The following is a 14,436-nucleotide window of genomic DNA, read 5'->3' as shown; positions in this document are numbered from 1 at the left end:
GTTTCCAAGGTCAAGAGTTGCCTTTTTATGTGTTACCAACAAAGATGTGTATGCTAAAATCACAAATAGCTATGTTACAAAACAGATCATGTTACCATGACGTCAGGTGTGATATAGTTCACTAAATGTTGATCTTGGTTCGTCACTATAACCACGGTTTGGTTAAGTAAACAACATGTTTACATAATTTATCCTCAGTTTTCAAGGGTTTTTTAATAATGCTGCTTCTATTTCTAAAGGCTGTGATCAGTAGTTACCAGGTCTCAGGGAAGCTTACTTCCTAAGACAATGATTACATTAATTGTTGGGATGTTGATCAGACTCCAATTTACACACTTACATGTATCTGTCTATTGTGTGAACTAGCATTTGATTTTTTTAAAGAGATCAATAATGAATTACATATATCTCCAGATCCAATAAATCTGTACATTATTCACCTCAACGAGACCTGTTATCCCTCTGAGGTGGAACTAATTTTCTGAATTATGTAATAGATTGACTTGTTTATCTTGTCCATTCCACTTAAATCCAAAACCCCCTAGTTGTCTGAAAATATTTCAATTTCGTTTCCATACACCTGTTTTTACTAAACTCTTCTATTTGAAAGGACAGCACATTACCCTTCCACGGGTATCAATTTGCATTGCAAATGCCTAGAAAACTAACAAAAACATCAATATGAAAGCTCAGTGTCCCAAAATGGAGAAAAAAGGAAGAAAAAGAAAAAAATGTAAAGAGTAATTCCAGTATCTGGCTGTAATCAAAAGATACACAAGCTATACCAGGGGGATGCGTTACTGCAAACAATAATTTCTAATCTACCGTTGCAGCCGGAGAGAATGATTCCCCTGGGCCTGAAACATGCACAAGTAGACAACAAGTAAATATCATTGATACCCAGGGAATACACACAATCTTTCTGAGGTGATCTCACCAAGATGAAGACTTCTCAATATGGAAATTGTGCCGTCTGCAAATGTACTTGACTCCCCGGAGTACTATACCATTTTCAGAACTAAGGGAGCATTTTCTAGCTAAATTTTCAAATGAAAAACTTGCTAGCCTAATTTATCAGTGGAATGGCCCACATAAAGTTGCCGTACGACACATACATTTATGTCACAGATGAACAGAATACCAAGCAAATTGATATTGTGATCACCTCAACCATCCTCTGAGAAATGCTTAGGGTGTTCCTCTCCCGATCTCAATCACCCAAGCATCCTCACTGAAACACCAAGGAACCTTTTATCAGAGACATTAAATTCTTGAAAATTAAATTTTATAGTAACCTTTTTTTTTTTCAAACCCATTTAAACCTAGCACTGAAGTTCACTGCACTATAACTCTTCAATAACCTTATTAATGAAACATCACATAAACTTGGAGGAAATAGTCACATGGCTACAGAAGGGTCCTGATTTGTTGCAACTGGAGCTGTCGCAGTTCAGTCTTCATGTGGTTAGGTTCGGGTTTTTACCATTTTTGTTTTCCGTTTCAAAATTTTGATTTTATTTACACCACAATTTTTTTCGAAGTAAAACACTGTTCAAATTCTTCGCATGAAATCAAGACATCGTCTATGCAGTACTAAAACTTTTTTTTAATCAAGCTTATTTTTCTTCCGGCATATCAAGAAATAAAGGTTAACAATCCAAGAGCATTGTAATACTGTCACAGAGGTGGAACAGTACGTATATGCCCATTGTGAACCATGTAGTATCCACTTTGACAGTGTAATGCTCAGTGATTGAAGCAGCATGATGTTTCATGTACATATGTAGAGAACCTTTTGGAAGATAGGTATGATCTTAAAAAGTGATCCCTCTAAATAAAGTTATTATTATTATTATTATGTGAAAGGACAGGATAAATGAACATATGTTTGGCACTTAAACACCTGTCGACAATTTTCAATCTGAACAAGAGATCCCCAAAGTATAATAATAATGATCGGAGGTTCTTATATACCGCTTTATCACAACCTAGTTCCTAGGTCGTCACAAAGCGGTTCACAAATTATCATCCCTGGTTATTCGGCCTTTGCAACCGGCCAATACCTTTCTCATCTCCCTGGGGAGCATACAGCCAGAGCTGCCATTTTGGCACTAACAGCTAGCATTCAACAATTCTAGCAGTGCTCAACCACATACTCATTTACAGCTGGGTAGACTGAAACAAACAGAGTAAGGTATCTTGTTCAAAAATACACCACAGTGCCGTGCCGTGACCCTTCAGTCACGAGCCCGGCAAATATCTCGTCATCCAAGATCATAAGATCATTATTAGTTTTATATGGTTTCCCCTATCTGCTGGATAAATAGTCAAGAACAGTAACGAACAGTAACAGTAACTGCATCATTTGGTATAACTCTTGGTGAAACACTCATGCTGCTGCTGTTTGAATTCTGGTCAAACTAAAAATGAAACATGCACAACTAAGAACTAAGAGGAGACAAGAAAGGAAACTAAAGAAAGATACCAATAACAAACTCTAACTGTCCAATCTCAAGATGGTAGCCTTGCAGCCATCTTGTTCTTCAGATCAGCATCAAAATCAAATATCCACAACTACAGACCAGTGGTAATTAACCTCCACATGAACTTTACAGATTCCAATAGAACCTTCTGAAAGAACAAACTACAGACAAAAAGTGATTTGAACAGCCTGTCAGCTAATAAAAGTGGGCTAAAAATAAACAAACAGCATCCCTTAAGTAAATTTCAGCATAAAGCATTTCACCTCCCAAACATGTTTATATATGTACCATTAAAAAATAAATAAAGGGACACAACTCCAAATACACCTACAAATGTATAAAAATACTGGGGTAGAACATGAAATTAATGTTGAGGAGCTACCTTCAAAGATATATATAAGTATAGCAAGTTTAGTGAATTAATCTGAAAAAACTTCCTTTACTCAAAACCGAATTAATCATAACAAATCTTACTTAATACTGAAACAAAGGGTCATAACACACTGTAAATAGTGGAACACACAGGAAAAGATAGAAAAAATAACTTTGATTTGAATAAAAAAAAAAGCCAATATTAATGAATTAATATCTGTGTTTACACTTCAAACACAGCTCAGAACCAGTTTTTCAAGGTGGCCAACATATACTTATATCTGTAGTTATATTAATTGTATCTATAAAAGTGACCACATTGGTCAAACTTTCATATTTGAATTAGTTATTTTTATATCAATTATGGTATTTGTCTGAAAGTGAAAATATGTTTATGGCATGTTTTACTTACTACAATAAATACTTGAATGTTGAAAAAACGTTTCTTAGTTTTGTACTAGTTTTGTACAAGCAACATTTAGTCTTACCAATTTTAGCAGAACTTGTCGTCGGTAAAACACAGGCCGTTCCAAATCATGTTACAAAAATGTCAAATGATGGACTTATTAATTGCATTGAAAGAAAGAATATCACTGACAAACAGGATTTGAACATTGGTATCAAAGTAATTAATAACTAAAATTTTGTTTTTGTGAACAAAAACGTATGTCTCCCCTTATTAGCCATTAGACAAACTTCAGTATAAAAAATTAACAAAGGGCCATATCTCTTTATATAGTGGGACAAGAGACCCAAATTTAGAATATGACACTCCTACTTCCCAAGATACATTAAAACTATAGCAAGTTTGGTCAACGCAGGTGACATAACATGGAAGCTCTGGACAAACTTCAGTATTAAAAATAAAACCAAGGACCATAACTCTGTATAAAGTTGGGCACGAGACCTAGTTTCAGTGCACTGCACACCTCAAACACCTAGCTTCTGTGGGTGATGCAGGTATGCTTTAAGTTTGATTAAGATATCTTAGAAGTTATGCCTTGGACAAACTTCGGTATTCAAAATAAACAAAGGGCCATAACTCTGCATATAGTGGGGCACAAAACCTGATTTTAGTGTGAGAAATTCCACCTTCCAATGATACATAAATATGTTAAGTTTGCTCATTGTAGGTGAAATAACATGGAACTTATGTTCCGTACAAACTTCGGTATGAAAATTAAACAAAGGGCCATAACTCTGTATATAGTGAAGCACAAGACCTAATTCCAGTGCACTGCACACCTTCTGTGGGTGATGCAGGTATACTTCAAGTTTGATTAAGATATCTTAGAAGTTATGACGTGGACAAACTTCGGTATTAAAAATAAACAAAGGGCCATAACTCTGCAAATAGTGGGGCACAAAACCTGATTTTAGTGTGAGAAATTCCACCTTCCAATGATACATAAATATGTTAAGTTTGCTCATTGTAGGTAAAATAACATGGAACTTATGTTCCGGACAAACTTCCGTATGAAAATTAAACAAAGGGCCATAACTCTGTATATAGTGAAGCACAAGCCCTAATTCAGTGCACTGCACACCTTCTGTGGGTGATGCAGGTATACTTCAAGTTTGATCAAGATATCTTTAACAGTTTAAAATTTACGGGCCGGACAAGAATTTACTGAAAATGTTGCACTTATTTTACCTTTGACCTCGAGGTGAAGGTCACAGTGACCTTATTCCAGTGCACTGCACACCTTCTGTGGGTGATGCATGCATACCTAAAGATATCTTTAAGGGTTTAAAAGTTATGGCCCGGACAAGTTGCGATTAGAAGAACCAGAAGAACCAGAAAAAGAAGAAGAACCAGAAAAGGAACCATCTTAATACAATATGTCTCCGTTCAATGATGAAGAAAACAAATGTATTTTTATGTATGGATAAACTATCAACTTTGTTTAGGCTATTTGGAGATAACTGCAATAAAACATACTGTAGGTGAAGTCTTTCATTCTCAATTTTGCCAATTGTTCATTGAAGTAAAATTGTAGTTATTCACTGATAACCTTACCCAACTCGAAAGAGGCAGTGCTAAAGTGATACTTTAATAGACATAAAGACTGACCTTTGAGTATCAAAAGAAATTTTCCATAGAGAATTTGTTTTCAGATTTGATACAACACCTATTCATATAAGCTATCGGTAGTCCTTCAGATTTGATGTATCACTTCTGATCAGAGTGGATATCATTATATAGAGTAGACACACTGACCACAGTGGACGTCTCTTTATAGACTAGACACACTACTGACCACAGTGGATATGTCTATTTAGACTTGACACACTGGCCACAGTGGATAACTATATATAGGATTGGCACACTGGACCACAGTGGGTAACTTTATATAGACTAGACACACTGACCACAGTGGATGTCTCTTTATAGACTAGACACACTACTGACCACAGTGGATATGTCTATTTAGACTAGACACACTGGCCACAGTGGATAACTATATATAGGATTGGCACACTGACTACAGTGGGTAACTTTATATAGACTTGACACACTGACCACAGTGGATATCTCTATACAGACTAGACACACTGACCACAGTGGATATCTATAATATAGACTAGACACACTAACCAAGTGGAATTCTCTATATAGACTTGACACACTGACCACAGAAGATATCTCTATATAGACTAGACACACTGATCACAGTGGATATCTCTATATAGACAAGACACATTGACCAGAATGGACATCTATATATAGGCTAGATACATTGACCACTATGGATATCTATATATAGACTAGACACACTATTCACTAACACAGTGGACATCACTATATAGACTAGACACACTGATCACAGTGGATATCTCTATATAGACAAGACACTGACCACTGTGGATATCTATATACAGACTAGACACACTGACCACAGTGGATATCTCTATACAGACTAGACACACTGATCACAGTGGATATCTCTATATAGACAAGACACATTGACCACAGTGGATAACTATATATAGACTAGACACACTGACCACAGTGGATATCTATATATAGACAAGACACATTGACCACAGTGGGTAACTATATATAGACTAGACACACTGACCACAGTGGATATCTCTGTATAGAGTAGACACACTAACACAGTGGACATCTCTATATAGACTAGACACACTGACCACAGTGGATATGTCTATACAGACTAGGCACACTAACACAGTGGACATCTCTTTATAGAGTAGACACACTAACACAGTGGATATCTCTATATAGACTAGACACACTATTCACAGTGGATATCTATAATATAGTAGTACTGACCACTATATAGATGAAACATTGACCACAGTTTTAATTTGTCTCTTAACTGGAAGCACGTTTGACCTCAGTGAACCAGGCTGCTAGTGACCAGTGTGAAGAATACATTTATGCTAAAACTGGTCATTACTAGACTTACCCTGTATAATCCTGTTACAGAACAATTTCTGACATATGTATACTGTATGTTTGATTAAATGTGTATCCAATGACTAAACTGACTAGACAAAACCCCAGGTTTCATTTCTAAGCCTCCTAAAACACACAAAAGACAAAAAGTAATATATGTGCTTGCATGTGCTTGGACAATGCATCGTGTACGATTACCATACCAGTTCCTTAGCAGCAATTTCCTTTTGAGTATATTTCTTGACATAGTTTTGCACCTTACTCAATGTGATTTCTATTTATTTATTTTTTAAATTTTTCATTATTTATAAGCTAGCTGAAAAACATTTTTCAGAATTAAAATATTACTTTTAAAATTTTCATCAAATAAACAGTTCAAACAAATTAAATTCATCAGTGGACCTATCTCAGCCAATATCATGTAACAGGTTAATTACACATGTACAGTAAATCTAATAGAAAGCAAACTGATGCTATATGTTTCATTAATCTGACAACAAATTAATAGACAAATAAATTAACACACATTTTAATCTTAAAATACTTAACCAAATTGACATAATAAATCACTCCAATTTCAGCTTACAAGACACCTGAAAACGGGCTATAACACCCATTGTGTCCACATGACAAGGAGCTGCAGAGTTCACTTCTACAGGCAGATGTCACAGGGACCTGAGAATGTGTTACTGCTATATTTGGAACTAAACTAAGGTGTTCAGAGTAATTTTACATGTTTTAGGGGTTTAGATCAGTGGGTTAGTTCTTTATCAATAAGAGTCAGATATTTCATACATAACTTATTTTCGATTGATTTTAAAAAGAAATTGGGATCCTTTTACCTTCACTATAATATTGTTAACACAATCACACATTCTATGTTTACATGTTTAACCAATGTAGGAGAAATTTGCAGGTAAATTAGTAAATCACATACTTCCTAATTCCTTTTCAAAGGTTATATTTGTTATGAATCTCATACTTTCTAAACATGGGAACATCACTTTTGTGTAACTTTGATAACTTGTAGAAAAATGTTTTTTTTAATGTTGTCATCAGTTTTCCTACCATGCTACTGGATGGAAGACAAACTTTACCCTTTTTAAAAAACATAATATTTATATCAAACATGCTTCCTACTCACGTTTACAAGATCGAGGTCTGGCCTGTTTTCTTCTAGACATGAGGCTGGTCAATGTCTAATGGTCACCTATTTCAGATCCGCCGTCAGCGTGCCACACAGGTGTGTCAGCCCCGGGATGTCGCACCTGTCCACGGCTGGTCCTGTTACCTGGTCCCGCAGCTCCGGGGGGTCGTGCTGTGTGCCGCTAATCAGTCTACGATAACAACTCCATACTGGGGATAGCCAACGTAAAATGTCAAGAGTTCACAGTCTTTAGTCATTAATTAAACATAATTAACCCCGATGACATGGACATTGAAGTTTAAAGCTGATGGTGTGTTGTACTAATTGTTCACCTGTGTGCGCTCGGGAGACAGCGTCTGATGTGTTTTATAACTACGCCTCACGCGGTACAAGTTGTGACACTTGCCGGATAATCTACATTTTATATGTGAACCTAGGCCCGGTATCCTCAAGCCGAACTGGCGGGCTGGCGGGCACACAGCGGCGTGTCGAGCAAACCCACTTCCCTGGGCCTCCCTCGACTCTCGGCACTACTGCAAACCAGTCGTGATAATATTTCTCTGAAAGCTGAAGGCACAGCATGTGGGATTCGGCTACGTCACGGAAATGAATATTGAATTGCTTTGTAACAAAGCTATCCCCAGGGGACCCCTCCCTTGGGACCCAACCTTTGCTTAAAAAATGTCTTGGCCAAATCTTTGGAACGATGTGGACCTTTGGGACTGTGACAGTCTCCGCTATCGCGAGACAAAGCAATATCTGCAGGTATTTTTAGCTGCGAAATCAGGGTGTGTTTCCCGATAACACATCTGTATAAATCGACTTCCTGTGGGAGTTGTTCCATGCTGATCGTCGATGAACAGATCCCAGTGGGGTTCCTATTCAATCATTCGCCGGCATGCAGCACCTTTCATTTGTAAACAGTCTGTCGGACATGCGCAGAGATTGGATACAAGGGACGCCACTCTAACAACGGGTGCGTACCGTACTCGCTCTAATAAACTATTTTTTTCAAAACTGAAAAAAGTATTAAGGGGCATGTCCTTTCAAAGCAACAAAGAATCCACTGCATTTTTTGTGAAATAAAAGTACTTCATGTGTGGTCTTATCCAGATTCTAAACTGATACTGGTCAAGAGTGAGTTCGCAATTTTTTTTTATATATCTATATTGAATTTAAATTCTTTTATTTTGAACGATTATTCTCTCCCAACAACATGGAAAATACAGAGGTTCATTTAGATAAATGAAAGATCGATTGATTGAATGATGATGATGATGATGATGATGGAGGTAATATTTAACATCACAATGTATGTGAGTGAGTGGACGTTTTTTTTGTTGTTTTATGTATCGATAAAACTTGTGGGGAAAAACCCCCAAAACAAACATAGCCTAGTCCATAAAAAAAGAAGATAAATGAAAGATATTTTCATTGCATATTATTAAAATGGTTCTGAGTTGGAGAATGAACACTTTTTTTTATACAACAGAAAGCGCATTAGTTCCCAATTTTAACAAACTGGGCGATGTGTAGTATAGCCGTACATAAAACAACAGTGATCTAAAATAGCAATAAAGGTAGGGACACTTAAGGATTGTCGTTTAACGAAACTTCATAACTTATAGAAATTTCACATTAATGAAAACTAAATACATGAACAAATATTTTTTTCCTCAAAGCAACAATTGCAGTCATGCTTTACTTCCGTCGTCGTGAAAATTACCGTTGATTATTGTTTTTATTCGCTCAAGGCCTTTAATTTCAAGAAACGTAACTATTATCGTTGTGAATTTTTAAATTACCATTAAACCATTGTGTCTACAATCCGTAACACACGATTTATATCGCTCTGCCGCAATAAATCATCCCAACAGATGTTTTTGTCGTCGTAACATTGATTTTTAATCGTAGAAATTAGCCATGATTAATAATAATAAAAAAGCATATCAACATCGTGTATTTGTTACAATAGTAAAACATGGGTTGTCAACGGGAACGGAACCCACGATGTCGGAAAAGCAGTTTTTCTTTAATCTGACACCTGTATACTAGTATTTGGTCACGACAAAGTACTCATCCGTTGTTACTCATGCTAGTTGGAGTATGCAGCAATATCTACAGTATGTTTTGTTAATTTTCTAACCCTTATCAATAAAACAGTTTCACGATCTCTTGAGGAGCGTGATTGACACCCTTTGTGCACCCTCCACTAGCATTCGTAGTTTAGATTATTTTAACCTAGATACGTAGCAGAAAGAACATCAATTTAATAAAGAATGTAGTGAAAAAAATCCATACGATATCACATATTGTTGGAATTTATCGCTTACATGAAAAGATTTTTTAGATGAAAAAGTATTGCCAAGATTATGTATGGGGGTTGCTTTGGTTGAGATAGAGCATCTTGTTCTCATACAGTTTAAAAATGAAACGTGTGAAAAAATGAACCCTTTGTATTTTATTTACGTGGAAACTTTTAATTCATGAATTAGTTTAATTTAAACATATTTTATTGCCATCAATTCAGCAAAAGGATTGGGCACAAGTTACATGAACATTATAATCGCCCTTTCCTTACACTTTAATAAAACATTATGTACATCATAAGATGGCTAAATATCAATATATATACAGTGGCGGATCCAGGATTTCCTAAAAGGGGGGGCCAAGAAATTTTCTCAATAGTCAACGGTGTGCTGCGAAAGGCAGCAGCCCGAGCGCGTAGCGCGAGGAGGGGGAGGGTACAGACCCGGGTTTGGGGGATCTCCCCCCAAAAAAATGTACGTCTCAGAAGCGATTTCCCGTGTTCTGAGGATTGTTTTTATGTTTAATTAACAAGAATAAAAAAACAAATTTAAATATGGCCCAAAGACTTTTTTTGTGTACTGGAAAGAAAATTAAAGTTTCGGTTCAAATTCTCTATCAACAGTGTGTTTTAGAAGTCAGATGGTATTATTATAGGGGCAACCTGGTGATGACAAATGTATGAATCCACAGGGGGCTTGTTCATTATTACCTTATTTGGCGTCCCGCCCGCAAGGGGGATACGAGAGGTCCACCATCAAAATATAAATCTAGTCTTCAGACATTGTACGTTTGTCGTACAAAAGAACAAATAATACCATAACATCGTTGCTGTTTAATTAATGAGTTACTCATGGCATCACTAAGTTGCTAAACAAACGGGAAGTTCAAATCAGTGCGACACCCAAGGCCACTAGCTATATACAGGGGCGTTTCTAGGATATTTGAAAGAGGGGGCGTAGAATAAAATCTGCCGCCGAGCGGAGCGAGGCGAAAAAAGTTTTGGACCTTTTTTTTTGCTAAAAAACATAAAATAATTGTGAAATGCACTAATGTAACGGTTCCTGACTTGGAGCATGTATATTTTATAGTTGAAGTATCATGGTTTGACATTTTTTTTATCAGAGTATGTCTTTAATTAATGAATATGATAAATTGCCATATTCAATACAATATTAGCAGATAACGATAAAAAAAATCTTTTTTTTTGAAAATGGGGGGGCGTACGCCCATTACGCCCTCACCTGGACCTGCCCCTGATGTAGTCTCGCGTTTTATAATTGTTGACTAATTCACTAGTGTAGACAATGATATATCTGAAATGTCCACGCTGATTAACTCATGTAAGGGCGTGCATATTACCAACGGTGGTACATTTGCTAAGCTATTTGGTTAAAATGGTACAACTTAGGAGGCACATACGCGTCACCTTTAAATTTAATTTAAAATTATCATACTTGTAAGTACAGCATATCATCTCATTCTTGTACGTACAACTTATTACTACGTACACAATAGTATGCTGTGTCAAGATACTTTCTTGTACGTACACGATGGTAAGCTATAAGTACAACAATGAGATATTATGTTGTACAAACAGTTCCAACAATATATATAATACCAAAATAATTAAAGGATATGTTTAGTCGATTATACATAATATTGTCAGCGGTTAGAAAGGTTACAATAAAAAGTATTAATTTTCAGATCATCTATAACGAGCGGTCAATAATATAATTATGAAACTTATATTTCCGCCGAGCGTTGCAAGTTGCAACTTGGGGTTTTGCGGAGGTGGTAAAATAAAAAAAACACACAAATATTGTTTTAATAAAGAAAATATAGTAAAAATATCAGATAACGGAAACCCACAAGATTTGCTAGGATGCCGTATGGGATGTGTGGGGCGTAGCCCCAGATTTTTTTTCATACAAGCTCCGTGCATTTTTTGATGCATTTTAAAATGTTAATATGTTCCCATTCCCGGCCGATCAGACCGTTATGGGCCGGCCCGGAAAAGGTCAGTCCGCCGCCAAAAGGGGGGGCCGGGGCCGGGTGTGCCCCCCCCCCCTAAATCCGCGCCTGATATATACAATATTATAATTGAATGATAGAATAGAAAAGAGGTAGCGAGAGAGCCAAAAAATATTAACATTTAACAGTTTGAAGTAAATGATACATTTATGTTCACCCATATGCTTACACAACCACATGCACACACACGCACTCTCTGGATTCATGGATAAGAAGTCTAAATCCTGGGTGCTTTTACCTGAGTTCTTAAAACGGATGTTATAGAGTCCGATTCATATTCATACTAACACGAAATCTACAGACGGATCATTTTTGCTCTTTAATATGGAAGTTATCTAAAGTTGTCAGTCACATGTACCTATAACTTTGATTGACTAATATTGATATTGCACCTGGATTTCTCTGCCAGGTGTCACTTCAGGGGCGTGTCTAGCATATTTGGAAGAGGGGGCGTAGAATAAAATCTTTCGCCGAGCGGAGCGAGGCGAAAAAGTATTTGGACATTTTTTTAACTAAAAAACATAAAATAATTGTGAAATGCACTAATGTAACGGTTCCTGACTTGGAGCATGTATATTTTATAGTTAAAGTGTCAGGGTGTTTATGTGTTTAATTAATGAATATGATAAATTGCCATATTCAATACAATATTAGCAGATAACGATATTTTTTTATTTATTGTTTGACCCATTACGCCCTCACCTGGACCCGCCCCTGCACTTCGTCACACTTTTATCATATCACACGAATTTTCCCGTCTGAAGAGTTCAAGTATAATATCAATTTAAGTGAGGTAAGATAACCCGACTGGTGTCTCTTGCTTTCATTTTTACTGATATCATACTTTAGTTCCTCTGGCTGATATCACTTGTTAAAAAGGGGGACAACTTTTTACCCGATCAAAAGACTTATTGCCCTTCAGACATTTTAATATGAAATACTTGTTTCACTCGGAGCTCAATTACATAATAAAAGTTTGGAACTAACACCAGAATGTGTAGCACTTTTAAACAAAGTTTTATTCCTTAAATTTTTGTAGGTGTTGTCACTAATTTTTCAGTTGTCAGCCCTTGAGACTTTTTTCAAACACATACGTTAGCAAATACTGTATAGAATATTACGGTGACATTGAATTTGATGCTGACCTGTTTTTAGTGTGCTATGTTTAATCTTTATATGTCAAAGTTCCATAAATTGCAAAACGCTGTCACTCAAGAAAACTGGAATCTATTACGTTAATATTCATGTTTGGTTTTTGTGTTTTTGGTTAAGTATTGGTATTTATCACTGTCAACAGAGTGTCAAGTTTGTTCCCTTCAGGAACTACTGTCTTTGAAGAGAACATTTTATAAGAGTTTGTACACAAAGCTATCAATATTTCTGTTCGTAAGAACAGGATTTTTTTTCGCATTTCGTTGGGCACATTGTGTGAAATACCTGATAAAAATGAAGTTGATCTTTTTTCTCTATGTGACATAATTTTGACCTTTATATAGTTCCCATAATTTTGTTTATTTATTTATTTTTGTCGATTTGAAAAGGCACCACTGAAGCACCATTTAGGATTCTTCTTCTGGTGAAATATTTATTCGACCCAGACATCATATAATAATGAACGGAACTTTATAGAATCGTATTTGAATCTTAACATAGCGTTGTATCAAGGCATTTTTAAGAGTGATGCCACAAACATCTCCAGAGATACACGCACTTGATTTTTTTTCTTACCTGATAATTATGAACATTTTTTATAATGTTTGAAATATTGTGTAGAGTAGTATGGTGTCCATCATGTTGATGTCAAAAAAGCATACTTTGGCTTCTTATTATATTATTATAAATCTTTCAGGAACGTCCTATGAAATCGTGTTCCATTTCGCTAATTTTGTAAATTTTAGGTACTGAACAAAAATTAGAAAAACACATGCTTATTAATTCACTTCACCAAGCCTTTCACTTTCCTCTCACCAAGACGACCGGGGTTCTATTTCCCGATGGGACGAGAAAAGGTACAGGGTCACCTGCCCGACCACGTTGGTTTTCTCCGGGTACTCTGGTGTCTTCCCACAGTAAGACCCCCGCGCGCTAATATACACGTAAGTTGTAAAAAAATGTTTCATAATTGTTGTAAAATAAATAAAGTCTATTAATTATTTCTCGATATAGAGCAAATATAGAACACCACAAATTCATTATTTTTGGATAAAGAACAAAATTAAAACATCACATAATAATTACTTTTGAATATAAAACAAAGGAATTCGAAAGAGTTACATAAATTGCTCTTGTAATAAAAGGACGACGCCCGTCATGTAAATACAGGTAAGATCCGTCCTCAAAGTGAAAACCGGGGTAGTGACAGCAAAACAACTAGCACATTGATGAGCACAAAAGCAAAAAAAAACCACCAATATCGGATTACATTAAAAAACATAATTCCGAATGAGGTGGGGTCAGGATGGTGAGCAGTACATTTGTCCTGTGTCTTCTTCATTGATCTGCATCTTTCGAGACCTTGTGTTCTATTTTGTTCATCCGTCGATATCTATCGTAGAAAGTACAATGTTCAGAGCAAGCCCTTAAATACCGAATCAGCTGCGACATATAGGTGGAGTTAACATGGATGTTACTATCAAGAAATAGAAAATCCACGATCGGAAAATTCGAAC

At 36.1% G+C, this 14,436-nt stretch overlaps 1 protein-coding gene across 1 annotated transcript in view; it reads right to left on the bottom strand.

Moving 5' to 3' along the window:
- The window catches only part of LOC110442480 (zinc finger protein 423-like), a 65,601-nt gene extending 57,257 nt beyond the window's left edge, over positions 1-8,344 (bottom strand). The window contains exon 1 of the mRNA XM_021486115.1: positions 7,424-8,344. Within this exon, the coding sequence (XP_021341790.1) occupies positions 7,424-7,463 (40 nt within the window). The 5' untranslated portion in view covers positions 7,464-8,344. The remainder of the gene's footprint in view (positions 1-7,423) is intronic.
- Positions 8,345-14,436: the final 6,092 nt, after the last annotated feature.

The sequence above is a fragment of the Mizuhopecten yessoensis genome, unplaced genomic scaffold (assembly GCF_002113885.1).
Source record: "Mizuhopecten yessoensis strain PY_sf001 unplaced genomic scaffold, ASM211388v2 scaffold716271, whole genome shotgun sequence".
Classification (NCBI taxonomy): Eukaryota; Metazoa; Mollusca; class Bivalvia; order Pectinida; family Pectinidae; genus Mizuhopecten; species Mizuhopecten yessoensis.
Note: the sequence above shows the minus strand (reverse complement) of the source record. Positions and strands in the feature narration are given on the sequence as shown.